Source organism: Ichthyophthirius multifiliis (assembly GCF_000220395.1).
Source record: "Ichthyophthirius multifiliis unplaced genomic scaffold scaff_1120509251248, whole genome shotgun sequence".
NCBI classification, from domain to species: Eukaryota; Ciliophora; class Oligohymenophorea; order Hymenostomatida; genus Ichthyophthirius; species Ichthyophthirius multifiliis.
The window spans coordinates 104,236-124,946 of NW_004086059.1; the positions used below are offsets into that span (position 1 = coordinate 104,236).

Here is a 20,711-nt window from a genome sequence, read left to right on the forward strand (position 1 = left end):
ATAGCTCGATTAATATAATTCCAGTTTTACCTTTATTTAATGAAAATCTAGAACCTTAGCCATTACCTGAAAATAAAATCAAATAATATAATTGCGAATAATTTTCTCATTTAAAATATATTTTCCTGAATTCCGATTCTCTTTTTCATAAAATATACAGGAGAAATATTTCTCCTTTCTAATGGCTTTTTTTTAATATAAACTCATAAATCGATACTATAAAAACTAACTCTTATTCATTATTTTTAAACCTAAGCATGCATATATAAGGCGATCATTAATTTTCTATCAAAATAATTGATTTTGAATGGAAAGGGAAGGAGAAAGGCTGGTAAGTATTTACCTAAAATGTCTTATTAAACAAAAGATTTTAACTCTAAAAATTATTCCTAAAAAACATTAAAATAGACCAAATATTAAACACACTCTAAAAAAACCAAAACCAACAAGAAAATTTCTCCAAATAACTAAATTACGCTTTTTTATAGTTTGATAATAACGAAGACCTAACCCCGAAAAAATTCACAGAATTTCTTTTTTCGATTTTCGACGCAGAGAAACTCCATATAGTATATAATATAAATAAGTAAGTCTATAATATCTTCCATATAAATAAATATGTGAAAGGATAGCATTTTCTATTTTCTAATAATATCCCTTATTAAAATTTAGATGAGCCTCTTTTTCTCAGAAGCTAAGATCTGGAACCTATAAACTTATATTCCGAATATTTAGTTCATTTTTGTTTAAATAAAGACGGTACTCTTTCACTTATAGAGGAATAAAATATAACCATAACATAAGAACTATAAAACTTTTGTCAAAAAAATTTAATCTTATAGTAATACTTTAGAACTAAAAAACACTACACTAACTAAGTTCGCTAAAAAATAACAGATTTTATTTTCTCTCAACTTTCTGAACCCCCTTAAATTAAACTGAATTAATTAATATCTGATTTAGACACTGATATAGACCAATTAACAAAACCCTATATAATTTTCTCAAATAAAAATATAGAACTAGCCGATCAAATAATTCATTTTAATTAACATTTATTCAATGGTGGCTCTATTGTAATTTCTTAAGATTAACTTTCCTAAATAATAAAGTATACCAACCTAATATATTTAATATTTTAGAAAAAAACTGATTTCAAAAAGCCTATTATATACCTCTCCTTATACGAACAATACGATCGATATAAAGACTTTATCGGTTTTTCCGTAATATAGGAATAATTTTAAATCAATTTCCATTATTTCCAATATATTCTTTTCGAAAAATATATACAAAATCTTTCTTCTATTAATTATTTTCCATAAGAACATCATCCATATAACTACTATAACAACACTGAAGTATTCCAAACTGCAATAGTTCTAATTTTAGATTGCGATTGTACTAATCTTTGTGCCTAATCTTGTGGCAGAACCTGTGATTTATTATTTTATTATAACTTAAAATACACTCAAGCAATAAAAGAGAAAAATTATTTTTTTTTCTTGGAAAATAAAAGGATTTCGCCTTTCCATTTCTCGCCTTTTCTTTATTTTGAAATTGTAAAACTTTATGGTTTTCCACATTTATTGAATTTTTTATATTCTACGATTCTTGTCGAAGAAGAAGATAAGGAATAAGAATATAAGCAAAAAGCTTTTTTTTGTGAAGATTACTTCTTTTTTATCTTCCCTTTTTTACTGTATTTAGCCCTTTATTTTTATTGCATATTCAAATAATAATAAGTAAATTTTATTAATTTTTTTGAGTATATATTTGCATTATTATTTCTAATATTGGAATATTTCCTTATCATTTTAATAAATAAAAGAAAAAAAGTAAATTAATGGCTACTTTATGATGATTTTGTTTAAAATATTCTCAAAAATAAAAAATAAACAGCCTTGGCAATAATAAATTCTTTTTTTACCAAAATTGGATTAGTTATTTACTTATAAGACTATTAAGTTTAAACTTTTTGTATTTTAAGTGGATGCTTTATAACTCTTTTAACTTTATTTGTATATTTTATTAAACATAAGTCCTTTATTTATTCTGATTTTTATTGGAAAATAGGCCTTTTGGCATAAATTTCAGACTTAGAAATCATACAAATGACTGTTTTTAGAATTTCATATTGTTATAATATTTCTTTTTATTATTTCTCGCCAAAAATAAAATACATTATTAGTATTAATAGGTTCTATTTATTCTTCAAATTGCTATTGAAAAATTTTCCTATTTAAATTTACGCGTTTTATTAATGTTTTATTATGAATTAATAAAAAAAAATTACAATTTTTATTGTTTCATCAATTAATATGACTGTTTAATTATTTTTATTACTTTAAAGCAAAGAAAAAATAATTAGTTTTAATAATTATAAAAATATATATTATATATATATATATATACATATATATAATATTTATATTTTTAAATAAGGTTTACAAGAAGTATAAGATATATATTAAAATGGCAAAAATATACTCAAAAAATATAAATAAAGATATTTAATTGAACATGATAGATAATTTGAAGATTTTTTAAGAATTTTTAGGTGATAAAAAATTAAAGAAAATATAATTATAATGTAAATAATAAAATTTGTAATTATTCAAATTTTAAATAAATATTTTTTATATATTGTAAATTATTTTATATATTTATAATTATTCAAATTTTTATTATTTTGAAATTGTTACATATATATATACAAATATATTTTAATTTGTTTGAAAATATATATTTTTATGATAAATAATTCTTTTATTTTTTAAATCTCATATTTCAAAAAAATTAATAATAATAATTATATTTCTAACGTTTAAAAAATTATAAAAAACTATAAATTAACTTAGCAAAAAACTTAATTTTTAGTTTAATTTTAACATTTAATATTAGTTTTTTTATTTAAAGAGATTTTAAATTGATTTTATCACTTACGAAAAAGTTTTAATTTATTGTAATTTATAGATTTAAATCTATTTTTATTTATAATAAATTTATCAATATATTTAAACAAAAAAATATTAAATACCTTATATTTATCAAATGAGATATATTATTTATTTGATTATAATTAAATATTTAAAAATTTTAATTTTAAAATAATTTTTTTAATTAAATTTTATTTTAAATAACCCCAAATTTTTAAAACTTATTTGTTAATAAATATAACTTTTAAGTATTAAATAAACAAATATATGTTTTTGTTAATAATTTCAATAGCTTCTAACATAACTAATTAACAAAGTAAGTTTATATTATATTTAAAATTTTAGAAAATCTATTATTTTTTAACCCAAATTATTGAATGTGTGTATAAATCCTTATATCTTTACTTATTTAAATCTTAAAAAAAAATTAAATTAAATAATAAATTTAAATAAAATCAATTTTATTATTAAATTAAAATATAAAAATTTTAATTTTAATTTAAATTTATTATTATAATTATTATTATTTTTTATTTAATTTTCTTTTAAATAAAATCTTTAAGATTGTTTTAAGAATATATTAATATTAAAATATTTTAAATAAAATTTAGAATATGATCATATAAATTTAATATGGCTCCAAAAATAAAAAATATATGATTTTTAAATAAATTTCATAAAATATATTAATAAAATAAAAATATTAAAAATAAGATAGTATTCTAAAATTAAAGTTTTTATATATATATATATATAATTAAGGTTCCGATTAAATTGATAACAATTTTATATAATTAAAATATTATTTAAATAGTTTTTTATTTAATATTATCAATTTTAAATAATAAATATAACAAGTCCAATTAATAATGTCGTAATAAACTAATAGTCTAACTTTTAAATTATATTTTAATAAAAATAAATTATTTTATCTTTGTATATTTCAACATTTATATCACTATAGTATTCCATTATTTATTTATATTTATATATTTCTTTTAACTTTAATTAATCTTAAATAATATTTTATAATTTTTTATTATCTTCTAAGAAATTTTACAAATTTGAATTTTCAACCTTTGTTTCTTTATAATAATTAGAATCATGATTATTATTTTTATTTTTCAATTAAAATATTCTATTATTTATTTAATACTATTATTCATTATAATTTTTTAATATTTTTTTTTTTTTTTCAGTTAATTTTTAATTATTTTTATCTTCACATTAGTTTTTTTATTTTTAAATTGTAAATAAAGTTTAATTTTATATTCTAAATGCTTAATTTATTAGTCATTATTAGACTTTTAGATTAAATTAGTATTTTTTCTAGTAGTATTTTCTTCTAAAATATTTTTTATAGGAATTCTTTTAATCCAAAAAGTTCCCTAATATTCATAATTAATATCTTCATAATTTAACGAATTAATTATTTCTTCTCTTTTTAAAATTTTAAGACAATCCATTATTTATTTATCTTAGAATATTTTGTTTTATAATTTTATACTCTCATAATCATAAAGTATTTTTCTTTACAAAATTTATTCAAGTCCTTTAGAGTAAATATTCATTCCAGATAAAAATAGATTATAACATAAATAATTTAAAAATGCCTCTTTATCTTTAACTTTTTCATATCTTTATTCATCTGTAATAATCATACAACCAGATGAATAGTTAGATATTTAAATTCCAAAATAATCTAAAAGTATAATTAAGTTTTTAATATTTTGTAATCCTTACTACATATTTTTATATTTTAATATATTTTTTTTAAAAAAAAAAATTTACTTATTTATGAATATGAGGGTATATTATATGGTTTATTGTTTCTATACTTTATGTTAATTTCTATATTTTTTCATAATTTAAAAATATTTTATTAAGTTCATATTATATTTAATCTTTCATTTTTATTTTTTCTTTATGGAATTTTTTTTAGTTTAAGAATTTTTATTTTAATTATATAGCTTATAAATTAGTAATATAAAATAATTTTTTTTAAATATATGTTCAAAAAAAAAAAATATTTAAATATAAATTTATTTACATTGCATACAAAGTAAATTAAATTTAAATTTTAGAAAATATACAATTAATAAAAAAATATAAATTGAATGTCGAATACATATTTAACTGATTTAAATAATATTATAGATCTTTAAAAATATGAGTCCTTTAAATTAAGCAAAAATTACTCAGATATAGAATATAAAATAGTACCAAATAATGTTTAATCAATAAATAACTCAAATATAGTAGAAAGTCAATAAATTTAACTTTCGAAAAAAATAGATTCTGAAATTAAAAAGAAAGTAAAAAAATTAAAATAATTATTATTTAAATTAATATTTATATTATATATAGTAGATTACATTAGATGATGTGTTTTAACTAATTGAAGATTTAAAAAGACTTGATGATTTTTTAATTATTTCAAAATAAAATGAAAAACAAATGTAAGAATAATTAAATAATTAAAAAAAGGAAATATAAGATTAATAATAAATATTAAATGAACAAAACGAATTAATAATAAATTTAAAAGAGACTATTGAATAAATTAAATAATAAAAAGAAAATGAAATTATGTAAATAAAAACTGAATAAGAATAAATATATTAAAATAAATTATAAGAAGAAATATTAAAAACAAAAAAATAACAAAATGAAGTAAAAATAAGACAATTTTAAGAAAATAAAAATTAAATAAAAGATTTTTTGATAAACATAGAAAATGATTTATAAGACTAAGAGTTAGATTAATATCAATGTTAAAAATTATAAGTAATATTATAATATATTATTTATAATTATTTTATTCAATTTTTTATAAAGTTATTATCTTAATAAAATAAACATTAAGAAAAATTATTGAAGTCTTTAGAATTAATTATCTGTGAATAAAAAATCTAAGTACTTAATTTAGAATAATAATAATAATAAATTCATGATAAAACTTTTAATATGATATGAGAATTATTTATTTATTTATTTTTATTGTTAATTATAATTACATTTTATTAATTTATTTATTTTAAAAAACTATTATAATTTATATTTAATAATAAATAAATATTAAAATTATTTCTGAGCTAAAAATATTTTAATATATTATTATCATTTAATTAAGATAATTATTGATATTTTATTTATTATTATATTATTTTTAAATTTTATTAATTAATTATATTTCTCTTTTTTATTAAAAATAAATATTCATCCATTTCTTCTTTAAAAAAAAAAAAAAAAACTTCTTAGTGTCTTTATATAACTTTCCTAGAAATTATTAGAATTACTAAATATTCTATTAAAATTAATATTATATTTTTATTTATTTAAAATACACTCTTCTTTTCTTTTTATTTTTAAGCAGTCAATTTTTTTATATTAAAATCATTCTAATTACTATTAAAGCAAGTACTATTCCAAGAAAAATCAATTCTTCTTTCACATAAATTTTTTTTCTATCATATTGAAAATTATTCATGAAATCCTAAATTATCCCTTATAATAATTAAATATTCTTATATTTTAAAACCCTTTTAGTCAATAATTCTAATATAAAACTTCTGTTTCGTCATTTAATTTAGCAATTCTCCTTATAAACGAATTAATCTATCTATAATTTAAAAATTTAGCCAATTTTGAAGACGATTATTTAAGTGTAAGCCAATCCTTTAAAACTCCATTTTGAAAATTCTTCTTATAAACATACAGCTTTAAAATCCTTTTTATTTAATTCTTATTATAATTAATATTTATTTCTTATAAGCCTTAATTTTTTAAATCTCATTGGTTAATAAATTTATTTCTTCTTGTATGCAAGGGTTAAATAAATAAATGCCTTTTTAGTTACTAAAATAGATTATAACATAATTAATTAACTAAATTTATATCATATTTAAAATATATTTTTTTCAATGTCTAAAATTATTAAAAATTATTATAAATTTTGTATATGTATATAATAATTATAATCGGTCATATCTTTACTCTTCTTCCTTATTTTTACTTCAGAATTTTAACATATTAGCTATGAAATAAATACATTTTTACATAATTTTCACTTTCTTTCGAATTCGCAAATTTTAAAGAATATTAAAATATATGATATTTTTTTTTTATTTAATTTGTTTTTTATCAAAAAGTTAATTATTGATACTTATTCTATAGGAGACGATTTTTTTTTTAATTATTAAAGTATTTTTATTGACTTTTTTCCCTTCATTTTTTAAATAATAGCAAAAAAAAGGGGGGATCAAATAAATATTTAAAATTTTTTGGATTAAAATAGGAAAATTAAAATTAAATAAAATAATATGTAAATTCGATATAATTTTTTAATTTTCTGTTTTCTGTTTTATATCTAATTTTTATTTTTATATTATAAATACGCTTTTAATTTTTATTCTATATTAAAAAATAAATTTAATAAATATATAAATTACCATGAATATATAATATAGGATTTATTTAATTATAAAATAAATATATCTTAAAAAACTACACTATTAATTAAAAAAAACATATGTACCTAAATATTTAAAAAATTAATTATTTTAAGCCTTTAAAAAAAAAAAAAACTTATACAAAAATTTGTTTATATCATATTTTTTAATTAAATTCAAATTTTTTTATAAAACAAAAAATGTAATATATTAATATAAATAAATAAATTATTTAATTATTAAAATGGAAAAATATATTTATTAATTAAATTTATTAAATAATAATTAATTTTGAATATAAAATAAGAAAAATAATTATTTAAATACAAATTTAAGTCGTTCGATTAATTTAATACATACTTTAGTATTAATATATAAAATAAATAATTATTATTGGATATTTTTTTATTATAAATTTGATTTTTCATTATTCTGAATTATTTTTTAAATATTATATAAAAAAATGAATATATTAATATATATAAGAATTAAATTAAAATTTAAATTTATAATTTAAATATAATAAAAATATTTGTTTATTAAAAAAAAAAAAAAAATATTTAATTCTATTCTTTACTAAAAAATACAATATTTAAATTTGAATAGAAATTAATATATATCAATTCAAAAATATTTTTTTAACCAATAAGAAATTATTAATTTTTTAATATTAAAAATAATATATAATTAATTAAAAAAATACTATTAAACTTCTTTTTTTATTTTCATAAAAAGAACAAAGTTTTATCTTTCTATAATGCTAAAAACTAAACTTTACATTCATTTTTAGGCTTATCACATTATTCTAGTAAAAAAACATTATCTGAACTATCTATTTTCTTTAAAACATTATAATAACTACACTATCTTTCACTATCGTCATAATAAGGCAGTAAAACATCAAAAAAAATACAATTTTCTACCGCTTCAATATAATGAAGATTTTTATTTATAGGGTCAAGAAAATCAATTTAATCTTTATTCAAAATTTATTAATCATTTAATTATGCGAAAACAAGTTTCTTTTAATCTAAAAAATGCCTTTCTTTTAAAGAATAACTATATTTTAAAACTTTCCCGTATAATATTTTAGAAAAAACATACATTTTAGGATGGTCATGTAAAGGTAAAAATGCTCCTTTTGGAAGGAAGAATAAACCGAATGAGTATTTATTATTTTATCCTTATCCAACATTTATATATTAAATTGTATTTTTATCAGAAAAAAGAGGCGGGTTTATATCATTTGAAATACCAAAATGTTCTTTTTTTATTATTTTTAAGTAATCATAAAGACTTTATAAAGAATTATATATGTTTTGAGAACCTTCTTCATATTCTTATATTACTTAATTAGAAATTTAAACTAACTGATTATACATTTTTTAATTTTTTTAACTATTTTTATGATTTATTTTATTTTTTATTTTTTATGTTTTATGTTTTTTATTTTATTATTTTTTTTTTTTGTAAATAAATAAAAAAGGAATAATTAATAAATATTACCAAAACTTTATTTTTTTTATGATTACGATGATTAAGTTATTTCTAAAAATTATGTAATATATGTAATTTTGATTTGAATATAAAAATAAATGTTAATTTATCTATTTTGAAAAACTAAATATAAAATGAAATGTAAATTAAATAAAATAGTTATTTAAATAAAATATTGTTTATTATTTTAAATTAAGTAACATTTCCAGAAAGTTTTTTTATATAAAATTAAGTATATATAATATTAGAATATTTAACCTATTTAAAATAAATTGCTTTTTTTGAAATAAAAAATTAGAAATAAATTTAGAAATACATTATTTTTTTAAAATTATAATAGAGCTGTTTATATTTTTATCAAAAAATAGAAATTCGATTTTTCTAAGTTTCTATTTCCCAAAAATATAAAACATTTATATATAGATAACTTCAATATAAATTAAATTTACACTAAATACTTGTTCAATATATATATATTAAAACAATTTATTCATTTTATTCACAATATATTGAGTTTTATTATACTGTTAATAAAAAGAAATATAATATAGTTTAAAACTTATAATAAATATATAAATATAAATTATTAAAAAAATTAAAAATATATTTTATATATTATTTTTATCTAAATTATTTCTAATTTATTCTCTAATTTTTCTATGATATATCTTTTTTTTGTTACATTTAATCATTATATGTGAAAATTTTTCTGTATGTTAAATAAAACAAATTGAATATAAAAAAGGCAAAATTAAATCCAAAAAATTTTTATTTTAATATTTATAAATAAATGATTTATGTGAATTAAAAAAAAAAGCCCAAAATATAATTTGTGTTAATAAAAATAAAGAAGAATGCCCTATTTATGAAATTTGCTTAAGAATTAGGAAAACATAACTTTTCTACTTAATAATAAAACATTAAATCAGATATAAAATATAAATTCATGTATAGATGATTTACCTTATTTTGATTTATTATGGATTTTAAATCTAAAATTTACAAAATTAAATAATACTTTACTTCAGGGACCTTAATTAGAGTTTTTATGATGGAAATTAAAATTGCGTAATATTTACAGAGGATAAATTCAATAGTATTTTTATAAAAAAAAAAAAATTTAGACATTTTTGAAGTCGAATCTGTATGATATGGAAGTTAAGTTGCAAAATTTAATAAAAGTCGTAGAATTTTTATAATATTAAAAAGGGTTTATATTCTCGAAAAAAATAAATAAGATTAATTGATAAAAATGTGTTAATTTCGAAAAAAATTATTTCGACTAAGTTTATTTTTTTGGTTTTTTTTTTTTTTTTTTTTTTTTTTCGGAAAAATATGATATTATTCTAAATTATTCTTTGCTAATAAGTAATGAAATTTTAGTATTAATTTGTATTCTATTTAAAGATAAACAAAAAACTCTTATTTTTATATAAATTTGGGATATTTAAATTGATTTTCTAATTTAATTATTAAACATTCTTTTCAAAATAGGTGAATTTTTAGCTAAAATATTCACTTTTGTAAACAATCAAAAGTAGTTTATTATTCAAATATTTTTTTATATATTGGTTTTTTTTTTCTAATATTGTATATATATTTTAAAATGAATTTGATAAAAAAAAAAAAAAAAAAAAAATTTTTAATAAATAAATAAATAATAAATAAAAAGAAGGAAAAAAAAATATATTATATTTATTTACTTTTAATTTTATATATTTTCATAGAATAAAAAATAATTAAATATGAATTTAAGAAATATAAAATTAGAAGATTATTCTGAAGAAGTAAAAAAAGCATATTCTTTTCCAGATAAAAGCACAATAGATTAATTTAAATGCAGGGTTAATATGTATTAACATTAATAACTTACATAGCAATTTACTTTAAAATTCGTAGCAATTACACTTTCTTTTGGAATTGCGGCACATGTTTATATTACAAATAATCTAGGAGGAAAAGTAATTAAAGATAGAATATTTTCATAATAAAATATGATGAAAAAATTCTATATAAAATCAACTCCATTTTTAGGCTTGGCTTTTGCATTCTTTCATAGTAGATAACTTTTAGAAAACCCGAAACTTGAATATTTAGAATGAAAAATAAATTTATATTAAAATAATAACAAAAATGAATAAATATATATATATAAATAAAAAGATCATAATACATATATCGCATTATTTATATATATATATTTTATATTTATCAAATAAAATAAATAAATATTAATATTTAATAAAAAACAAAATAAAAATATTTATAAATATAAATATAAATATATAATTATATATATTTTATATTATATATATATATATATATATATATATATATCTTTTATTATAATTTTTTATATTTATTTTAAATATGCTTATAATTATATCAATTACTTTTACATATTTTAATTTTTTTTATATTTATATTTTATTTTAAAATAAAGAAAAATATTAATAAACTTTGCATAAAGTACAATGTATATTTATATATATATGTAAATTAAAATAAAATTATTTCACATTAATCTTTAGGGTATAGGTGGTGGCATTATAGGTAAATTAGGCATATTTGTTGCTATTATTTTTGAAATATAAATAATAAATACAATAAACAAATTTTTTGTACGTAAAGGTGGTAATATAGGAAAACATTGAGGCATTTAATTTTAAAAAGGTGTAGCTGGATTACCTAAACCAGGAATATACAAAGCTGGTGGAGGCATTTAATTAGGTACAGGTAATTAATTATTAATCATAAGACTATCAGGAATCCTTTTTTTTTATAAAAATATAAAATAAATAAAATATGATTTTACCTGTTAACAATAGGCTTTTATACAAGAGGAACAGGTACAGCATGGCCAACAACAGTATTTTATTATTAAGGTTTATTAGCTGCAAGTAGTCTTTCTAAAAAAATAAATTTAAATTATAAAAAATAGAATAAAATTGAAAATACCAGCAGCAGATCCATGTCTTTCTCCTTTAGAATCTTTCTTGAAAGCATATTATACATTTATTTTTTTACTTCCGAAAAATTATCCATTCATTGTATTTATGGCAGCATCCGCAGCTTCGAAATTATCATAAGAGACAAATGCATATCCTTTGGATTCATCATTATCAGGATCTCTGACTATTCTTCTTGAAATAATCAACCCAAATTAAGAAAATGTATCATGTAATTATTATTCAGTTATAGATTAATCTAAATTTCCAATAAATATGTTTGCTCCTACTTCTTATGTTCTTTTGTCTTAAGAAGCCTTATTTACCTTTATTGGTTTACCGTATAATTTCACTAAATGCATTATTTTTATTGAATAATCTGCATCTTCTTCGCTCTTGAATTCCACAAAACCATATCCTTGATGTTCTCCTGTTATCTTGTCTTTTGGTAAATGAACGTTTACTACTATTCCACATTAAGAAAATAATTCCCAAAGTACTTCTTGGGTTACTTTTTAATCTATTCCACCTACATATATGGTGGCATCTGGATTTCTTTCTGATAGACTAAAGTTCATTTTTTTTTTATTTTTTATTAAAAAATATTTTTATTGATTTATTTATTTGATAGAAATATATATTTATATATTTAATTTATTTTTTAAATATTTTAGGTTTAATTTTTTTAGATGAATTAAATTATTTATTGGATATTTTAATAAATATAATTATTATAAATATATATATATATATATGTAATTATGTAAAAATTAATATTATTTTTTATTTATATAAGAAATTTATAATTTTAAAATATATAAAAATATAATAATATTTATTATAATTACAAAGTATATTGAAAATTTACTTAAAAAAATACTTTAAATATAACTTTCATATATAACTAAAATGATTTCGTAAATAAATATTTAAATAAAAATAACTAAAAACTAAAATAATTTCTAAAAAAAAAAAAATTGAACAATAACAAATTAAAATAAAAGTTACCTAAATTTTTTATGTAGCATTTTAATAGAATATATTTAATATTAATTAAAAATAAATAAAGCAACAATGATTAAATATTTATATTTTTACTTCTAAAAAGTAAACTGAATAAATAAAAAGATTAATGGGTAAATGAAGGAATATATAAATCAATTTATGAAAAATAATAAATAAGATAAGATTATAAATAAAAATAAATATATAAAAAAATAATTGAAGAGTTTAAGCCTTATAAAAGATAGATATCTTTTAAAAATTTATAGAAAGCTTAAGTAATTTAAAAACTAAACCAGAAAATAAAAAAATTATATTTTTTTTATTTTCCTAAATTCAAAATATTTTTACATTTTATAACTTCTAAGTATTTATATATTTTTCAAACTATAAATATCATATCCAATATTCAATTTATAAGCTACAAATTAAGGAATTATTATAATTCAATAATTTTACATTTATATAAAAAAACTTAATAGTTTTAATTTATTTGGACAATTTTATACTTTCTTTAAAGAATTTATTAATAATATTTTTTTCACAATGCAATATATCATATTGGTTTTATATTTATATAAATATCTATTGACTTTAAATTATTAAAGAAAATAAAACTAAGTATAGGCATTTTAAATAATAATATTTAAATTAATTTTATAAAAAATTAATTTTAACTTATATTAATTTTCTAATTTTTTTTATAATTAAACAATAAATAAAATATTTTTATTTTATTTATTTGTATTTTATTTAAATTTTTTTTATTTTATTTTATAAATTAAGATAAAATAGTTGTGTAAATTATTAATAAATATATTAAATAATATATTTTAGCTCTAATTAAATAATTTTTTTTTAATAAATGTCAAATGTATATATATATTAATTTAATTAATTAACAAGAATATTAATTATTTTATTTTTAAATAATATAATTAGTTATATATTTTTTTAAAAAAATTATCAATAAATGAAAGATATACAAAAATAAAAAAAAAAATTAAATTTAATATAATATAATATAATTAAAAAAATAATATATAAATATATTAAATTTATTTAATAATAACTTTATTATAGTTATTTTTTAAAATAACTAAAATATATATAAACTAAAAAAAACAAAAAATAATATAATCTAATATAAAATAAAATAAAGTTTTAATCCAAATATCCTTTCACATTAATCTCCCACAAATAATACAATTTCTTTTATTACAAAACTCATGATCTTTCATTTTATCATCATAATCTTTCTTATGGGTAGTTAAATACTAACCATCAAAAGCAGGCACTTATCTTCCTTTTATTATATTAGGATTATATTTTTTATAATCTACAGTCTAAGGTAAATAAGTGCTTAAATTTGTAGTTTAAGACAAGAAAGGAAAATCTGGACTTATCGGATTTCTATTAAATTAAAATAAATATTAATTTATTTTAACACAAAAAAAAATACTTAAACTATCCTTTTTTAGACATTTATATTATTTTGTCTCTATCATTATCATTATCAGCTGGTTTTCCTTTAAATGTATCACCATAAGTAGTTTTACCAACAAAAGGTAATTCTTTTATAACTGTAGGATGTGCCGGAGGCTTTACAAGGGAAACTGGATTTGAACCCCAATCTAAGAAAGTATTTTTATAACTAGAAATGTCACTAAAAGGCAAGAATTTTTGTAATTCTTTCGATTTATGTTATTTTTATGCTTCAATAGGGTGTGGTACATAATCGCTCTAATATAGTATATTTAAAAAAAACGATTATTTTTATTAAAATTTACTCTATTTATTGTGGATAACTCCATAGGTTATTTGCTATAAAATCCATTATATAGATCACCATTTACTCGTGGAACTCTAGTATTACTTTTAAAAGGTTAGAAATCTTTTTGATATAATGACTAACCTCCTTTTTTGTAATCTGGTATCAAATTTCTCTTTGGGCGTAGGCAAAATCCACATACTAAGCCTCCACGGACTTATTAATAATACCATTCGTTATTATCTAATAGTTTATTCATATGCTATTTCATTATTTCCCTTCTCATTTCATATTAATCAAGCTGAGATAGATTATTATTACTTTTTTTCATATTTTTTATTTTTGTTTTTAATTTTTTTTTTACGATTGATTGTCATGACCGAGGCAATAATCGTTTGTGTTTTTAAATGCTTTTTCTGATTATTAAGTAGCAATCATTTTTTTTGTTTTTTAAATTTTATTTTTTATTATTATTTTTTCTTTTAATTTTTTTTTTTAATTTTTTTTATTGAATAGAAATAACAAAAAATAAAGAAATTAAAGTTTTTATAGGTTATAAAAATAATTAATTAAAATAAAAAAATAAATTCTAAAATAAAAATATTTATTAAAACTAAAATATATATAAAAAATAATAATTATATTAATTTAATCATAAATATATATTATTAAAAATAGATAAATAAAAAATGAACTTAAAATTAAATATATTTAAAATTTAAACATTATTTATTTAAATTAAAAAATAAAAAATAAAAAAAATAATTAAATAAATAAAAAAAATAATAATAAAAATAAAAAATGGGTCAAGACTGCTCTACAGCTTGTTCATAATGTAATAAACAAAGTGAAATAAAAACATAATAAGAAGATAGTATAACAAACGGGACTGCTGCCCTTTATTAGGAAAATAATGAAGCTCCTTAATAAAAAGAGACAAATAGTCAATATAAACATACAAAATAATAATCAAATGAAAATTATAAAGATAGAGACACAAACAATTAATATTCAAATGAAAAAAATTCTAATATATATAAAATACCTTCATATAAATAAATAAATGAAAATAATGAAAGTTAAAAACAAATCACTACAGAATAATAATAATAGTAGCCCCAACAGCAATAAATATTAGAATAAAAAGAACTATCTCTCTAAAACACTTAGGAAAATAAAAATGTAAAAGAAAGTTCTTAAAAATATTTTAATTCTGTAGAAGATGTTTTATAATAATAATAAAAATAATAGACATAAATAATTCAATCAGATGAGAATAAAAAAAAAGAAAGAAGACCTCCTTATTAATTTAAAAGTGGAGCTATTTATGATGGAGAATGGTTCGGTAAATTTTTTTATTTTATTTAAAAATAAATAATTTCAAAAAGGTAATTACAGAGAAGGATAAGGAATTCAAACATGGCCAGATGGAGCTAGATATGAAGGTAAAGTAAGATTGTATATATATATATATAAATTTAAATATATATAAATAAAATTAAAGTAAAATTTATAATAATAAAAATAATAATAAAATTAAAAGGAGAATGGAAAGATAACAAAGCAGAAGGAAAAGGTAAATTTTGGCACGTAGATGGAGATATTTTTGAAGGAGAATGGAAAGATGATAAGGCAAATGGATATGGAGTATATATTCATGTGAATGGTGCAAAATATGATGGTAAATCTATTATAAAAAATATATTAATAAAATAAAAAATATTATTATTAAAAGGATATTGGAAAGATGATTTATAAGAAGGACATGGAATAGAAACATGGGCAGATGGGTCTAAATATGAAGGATATTATAAAGAAGGAAAAAAATAAGGAAAAGGTACTTATACTTGGAGTGACTAATCAAAATATGTTGGTGATTGGGTTGAAAATAGAATTTCTGGTTATGGAGTTTATACATGGTTAGATGGAAGATAATATGAAGTATAATAAAAAAATACATATATAAATATAAATATAAATATAAATATAAATATAAATATAATATTTATTATTTATTATTTATTATTTATTATTTATTATTTATATAAAAAAAAAAATGATTTTGTTTTATAAAAGAATAATTATTATAATAAGATAATATTTTTAAAAAAATACAGAGGAAATAAAATATAAAATGCATTCAAATATATTTATTTTTCATATATAATTTTTTTTATAAATTTTTTATTTATAAATATAATTATATATATATTTTAAAAAAAAATTTTATTAAATATTATAATAAATATATTTATATATAATTAAAATATATATATATATATTTTTACATATCTATATAAATATATTTTTTTTATAATTTAAATATTTTTATTATTTATATGCTTTTTTTAATTCACTAAAGGGAGAATGGTTAAATAATAATATGCATGGCAAAGGTTTTTATACTTGGAAAGATGGAAGAAAATATGAAGGTGACTATCAATATGATAAAAAACATGGTTACGGAAAATATACTTGGGCAGATGGACGATAATATGAAGGTTAGTGGGCTTATGGAAAGTATTTTTATATTTTATTTTTTAATTATTAATTTATTTATAGGCAAAATGGAAAAGGAATATATAGTATACCTGAAGGTTCTGTTAAAACTGGGCTTTGGGAGGACGGAAAAAGGATAAAATGGATAGATGATGAACAAATTTAATAAAAAAATTGATAATAGATTTTTAAATAATTTTTTGAAATTAAAAAATATATAATAAATAAATACTTATTTTATATTTAAAATATAAATTATAAAAAAAAAAAAATATTGTTATTATTTTATTAAATTAATTTAATACTTTTTGTATTCCTTTTATATTAAAATAAATAGAAGAATTCTTATTATAATTAAAAACTAAATAAAAAAATTTTATATTCTATTAATATTTACTTATATAAAAAAATTAAAAGAAAATGATAAATAAAATAATATTTTTTTATTTCTTAATAAAAAGTAATTTTTTTTTTTATTATATTAAAAAAAAAAAAATAGAAAAAAAAAATAAAAAAAAAATTTTAAAAATTATAAATTATACAATTTAAAAAATATCATATAAATAAATAATAATAATATATATATATATATATTAATAATATATATATATATATATATATATATATATATATATATATATATATATATATATTAATCATGTGTCTAATTTAAATTAGAAAATATACATATATATAAATATTTTATTATAAATATGGATCCTTAAAAGAAACAAAAATTAAATCAATAACAATTCGATTAATCCGATTAAGTTGAGAAAATAAGTCAAGTTCAAACCTAAGAAAAGCAAGATAGTTAAATCGATCGTGAATAAATGATACCTGAATACAAACAGTTAATTGAATATAAAAACAATCTAGTAAAACTAGATATTTTAATTTAAATAGAATCCAACGAAGAACAACTAGAAGAACTTCGAGGTATGAAAAACGACTTAGAAGATGCCATATAAGCCCAAGAATAAAAAATAAAAAAAGAATAAAACAATGATTATTTAATTTTTAACACTGAAGCTGTATAAAAAGAACATATTGGTAGATTATGTAAAGTTTTTTATGAAAAAGAATTAAAATGGTATCACGGAGTAGTAACTTCAGTAAATAGTGATGATTAAATAATAAATGTCCAAATTATAGGATATAGAGATAATATATAAATAGATTCAGTTTATGTAAAATTAAAACCTAAACCAGATCCAGAGTTGTTTTAACCTGGTTTTGCATGCGAAGCAATATATTCGGATGATGGTAAATATTATCCGTGTATAATCGAAAAAATAACAGAAGATGGTCGATATGTAGTAAAATTCAAAAAATATAATAATAAAGAAGAATTATCCTTATATATGTTAAGAGAATCAAGAAAAAATTAATAAGATCATCGAAAAAAAAGAACTTTTGATGACCTTACTGAATTTAAAGTACCTGATAATCTCAAATATTTACCAAACGAGTCTGAACAAACTAGATTAATGAAAAAAAAAAAAGTTAAAGCACTTAAATAATAATTTAAATAAGCCCAATTAGAAAAATCTAGTATGGAAAAATAAGAAAAATGGAAAGATTTTAAATCTACTGCCTAAATGAAAAAAAAAGAGCATTTTTCAGGAAGAACTTCTAAATCTATCTTCTAATCTCCTGAAACTATTGAAGGTAAAGTTGGTGTAACTAATTCTGGTAAAGGAATGACTAATTTCTCGGTAAGAAGTTAATAGGCTATGTAGGATAATTCTCATTTGTCACGCTTGTTTTGATTTTATTTTGAATATAAATGTTTTTAATATTTTAAAATAAGAAATATTTATATAAAAACATATTTTTTTCTTAGAAAAATAAAATAAAATTATTTTATTTTTTTCTGTAATAAATATTTTTACTTTTATAAGAAAAATAATAATTATAAATATAAATATATTATTATTTTATTTATTTTTAAAATATATATTTAATAAACCACGTATTAGTGTTTTTTAAATTAAAAAAAAAATATAAAAATTAGAATACTTTATATGAATAAAAATAAACTTTCTAAGTATTTTTTTTTTTTTAATTAATTATTTTATGGACTATAAATAATTTAAAAATTATTGTCTATAATTAAAAAATTAAATTTATTTAGAAAAAAAAAAAAAAAAAAAAAAATGTAAAAAAGTTTACATAATATCAATTTATAAAAAAGTGGATATATAAATAATCCAAAAAATAATATTTCGAGTTTAAAAAATGGTGATAAATACAAAATTATAAAAGAAACAATTTCTAAAGACGCAAAGCCTTTAGATTTTTCATTTAAATAAATATCAGATTTATAAGGTTAATTAAATATCATGTTGCTAAAATATATTATAAAATTAATAAAACCAAAACAAAAAAAACAGAATTAAAAACCACAGAACCACGTAACGGAAAAAGAAAACCAATAGTAATATAAACAGTAGAAATAATATAAGGAGATAAAAAATTAGGAGGTATTAATACATTTTTCAAATTATAAAAAATAATATTATTTATTAAGATGAAGATAGTAAAAAAGATCAAGAAGAAAACGAAGAAAAAGAAAACGAGGAAAACGAAGAAGAAAAAGTAAACAGAGAAAGTAAATCAAAGGAAATAAAAGAAGATAAGAAAAAATCCGATAGAAAAGAACCTGAAATAATAAGAGCAGTCACTTAAAATATTGCTGCAAATATAGTATAGAATTACCATTTACCATTAAACCCTGGAGTTGTTAAAGTATTTTATTAAAAAGATAATAAAATAATAGTCATTTATAAAAAAAAAGGGATAAATAGATCATAAAGCAATAGAAGATGTAAGAAACACTTAAAAAAAAGTATGTAAAATAAACTTAATATGTACATCCTTAATATTAGGATATAATAAAATAAGGTATTATTTTTTATATATAATATAAAAACTATTTAAATAAATTGAAATAAAAATAAAAAGACATATTGATAAATTCTATTAAATTATTGATAATGTAATGTTTGATTGCTAAAATTTAGGTTTTATTGATCTTTCTCATAATTATATTACTTAACTTTAATATGTTTTTTTATATTATATATATATATATATATATATATATATACATATATTTTTTAACTATATAGGATTTTAGTCATTTTTATAATTTAAAAATATTATATTTACATTGTAATTATATCAGTAATTTAAAAGAAATATTAAATATTTAATAGCCTATTATTTCTTTAACTATTCACGGTAATCCTGTTGAAACAATAACTGGTTTTAGATAATTTATTATTACTGTTATTCCTTCGCTTAAGAATTTAGACACAGCCCACGTTTCTAAAAAAGAGAGAGATTATTCGGATTTTTCTATTTTTAAAATGATGTCAAATATTCCTCCTCCTGTTAAAAATCCTGCTTTGCCTCCCGAAGAGAATGTTGGGAATGACGTAAAAACTAATTCTGCTTGAAGTTTTTTTTTTTTTTTTATGTTTAAAAGTAATTTATATATTTATTATTTTATATACTTATATTGTCTTTTTATTAAAATTTTATAAATTATTAATTTATTATTTTTAAATAATATAATAAATTAAAAAATAATTATATA

At 16.6% G+C, this 20,711-nt stretch overlaps 6 protein-coding genes across 6 annotated transcripts, besides 34 other annotated features; 4 read left to right on the plus strand and 2 right to left on the minus strand. All coding sequences in view use genetic code 6, as the record gives it.

Annotated features, from left to right (window-relative positions):
- Positions 1-2,381: 2,381 nt before the first annotated feature.
- Positions 2,382-2,434: a microsatellite.
- Positions 2,389-2,434: a microsatellite.
- Positions 2,435-2,629: 195 nt separating this feature from the next.
- Positions 2,630-2,677: a microsatellite.
- Positions 2,638-2,677: a microsatellite.
- A 702-nt stretch (positions 2,678-3,379) lies between these two features.
- Positions 3,380-3,444: a microsatellite.
- An 813-nt stretch (positions 3,445-4,257) lies between these two features.
- Positions 4,258-4,287: a microsatellite.
- A 4,517-nt stretch (positions 4,288-8,804) lies between these two features.
- Positions 8,805-8,859: a microsatellite.
- Positions 8,860-9,019: 160 nt separating this feature from the next.
- Positions 9,020-9,062: a microsatellite.
- A 306-nt stretch (positions 9,063-9,368) lies between these two features.
- Positions 9,369-9,408: a microsatellite.
- A 779-nt stretch (positions 9,409-10,187) lies between these two features.
- Positions 10,188-10,213: a microsatellite.
- A 404-nt stretch (positions 10,214-10,617) lies between these two features.
- Positions 10,618-11,137, plus strand: IMG5_168460 (hypothetical protein). Its single transcript, XM_004029998.1, has one exon. It carries the CDS (start codon positions 10,633-10,635, stop codon positions 10,987-10,989), a length of 357 nt encoding a protein of 118 aa, XP_004030046.1. The 5' UTR covers positions 10,618-10,632; the 3' UTR covers positions 10,990-11,137.
- A 9-nt stretch (positions 11,138-11,146) lies between these two features.
- Positions 11,147-11,224: a microsatellite.
- Positions 11,157-11,235: a microsatellite.
- Positions 11,236-11,402: 167 nt separating this feature from the next.
- IMG5_168470 (splicing factor subunit 4, putative) lies at positions 11,403-12,413 on the minus strand (the record flags this gene model as incomplete). The annotated part of the gene is made up of 4 exons (XM_004029999.1): positions 11,403-11,461; positions 11,576-11,658; positions 11,703-11,796; positions 11,846-12,413. The coding sequence occupies 4 exons, from the start codon at positions 12,411-12,413 to the stop codon at positions 11,403-11,405; spliced, it is 804 nt and encodes a 267-aa protein (XP_004030047.1).
- Positions 11,800-11,837: a microsatellite.
- Positions 12,414-13,004: 591 nt separating the features above from the next.
- Positions 13,005-13,053: a microsatellite.
- A 511-nt stretch (positions 13,054-13,564) lies between these two features.
- Positions 13,565-13,615: a microsatellite.
- Positions 13,616-13,929: 314 nt separating this feature from the next.
- On the minus strand, positions 13,930-14,939 carry IMG5_168480 (hypothetical protein; the record flags this gene model as incomplete). The annotated part of the gene is made up of 3 exons (XM_004030000.1): positions 13,930-14,250; positions 14,300-14,580; positions 14,628-14,939. The coding sequence occupies 3 exons, from the start codon at positions 14,937-14,939 to the stop codon at positions 14,019-14,021; spliced, it is 825 nt and encodes a 274-aa protein (XP_004030048.1). The 3' UTR covers positions 13,930-14,018.
- Positions 14,940-15,049: 110 nt separating this feature from the next.
- Positions 15,050-15,115: a microsatellite.
- Positions 15,064-15,113: a microsatellite.
- Positions 15,068-15,118: a microsatellite.
- Positions 15,119-15,163: 45 nt separating this feature from the next.
- Positions 15,164-15,232: a microsatellite.
- Positions 15,200-15,252: a microsatellite.
- Positions 15,209-15,290: a microsatellite.
- Positions 15,291-15,348: 58 nt separating this feature from the next.
- Positions 15,349-15,410: a microsatellite.
- Positions 15,351-15,411: a microsatellite.
- Positions 15,356-15,410: a microsatellite.
- On the plus strand, positions 15,410-17,285 carry IMG5_168490 (hypothetical protein; the record flags this gene model as incomplete). Its single annotated transcript, XM_004030001.1, has 5 exons — positions 15,410-15,953; positions 15,997-16,053; positions 16,152-16,289; positions 16,344-16,549; positions 16,971-17,285. 5 exons carry the CDS (start codon positions 15,410-15,412, stop codon positions 17,283-17,285), a joined length of 1,260 nt encoding a protein of 419 aa, XP_004030049.1.
- Positions 16,071-16,111: a microsatellite.
- Positions 16,083-16,150: a microsatellite.
- Positions 16,301-16,342: a microsatellite.
- Positions 16,569-16,610: a microsatellite.
- Positions 16,611-16,652: a microsatellite.
- A 307-nt stretch (positions 17,286-17,592) lies between the features above and the next one.
- Positions 17,593-17,627: a microsatellite.
- Positions 17,628-17,683: 56 nt separating this feature from the next.
- Positions 17,684-17,760: a microsatellite.
- A 60-nt stretch (positions 17,761-17,820) lies between these two features.
- IMG5_168500 (nucleic acid binding, putative) lies at positions 17,821-18,946 on the plus strand (the record flags this gene model as incomplete). Its single annotated transcript, XM_004030002.1, has 1 exon — positions 17,821-18,946. One exon carries the CDS (start codon positions 17,821-17,823, stop codon positions 18,877-18,879), a length of 1,059 nt encoding a protein of 352 aa, XP_004030050.1. The 3' UTR covers positions 18,880-18,946.
- A 272-nt stretch (positions 18,947-19,218) lies between these two features.
- IMG5_168510 (leucine rich repeat protein) lies at positions 19,219-20,571 on the plus strand (the record flags this gene model as incomplete). Its single annotated transcript, XM_004030003.1, has 5 exons — positions 19,219-19,438; positions 19,504-19,593; positions 19,641-19,858; positions 19,908-19,958; positions 20,329-20,571. Exons 1-5 carry the CDS (start codon positions 19,267-19,269, stop codon positions 20,569-20,571), a joined length of 774 nt encoding a protein of 257 aa, XP_004030051.1. The 5' UTR covers positions 19,219-19,266.
- Positions 19,665-19,695: a microsatellite.
- Positions 20,185-20,226: a microsatellite.
- Positions 20,572-20,678: 107 nt separating the features above from the next.
- Positions 20,679-20,711: part of a microsatellite that runs on past the window's edge.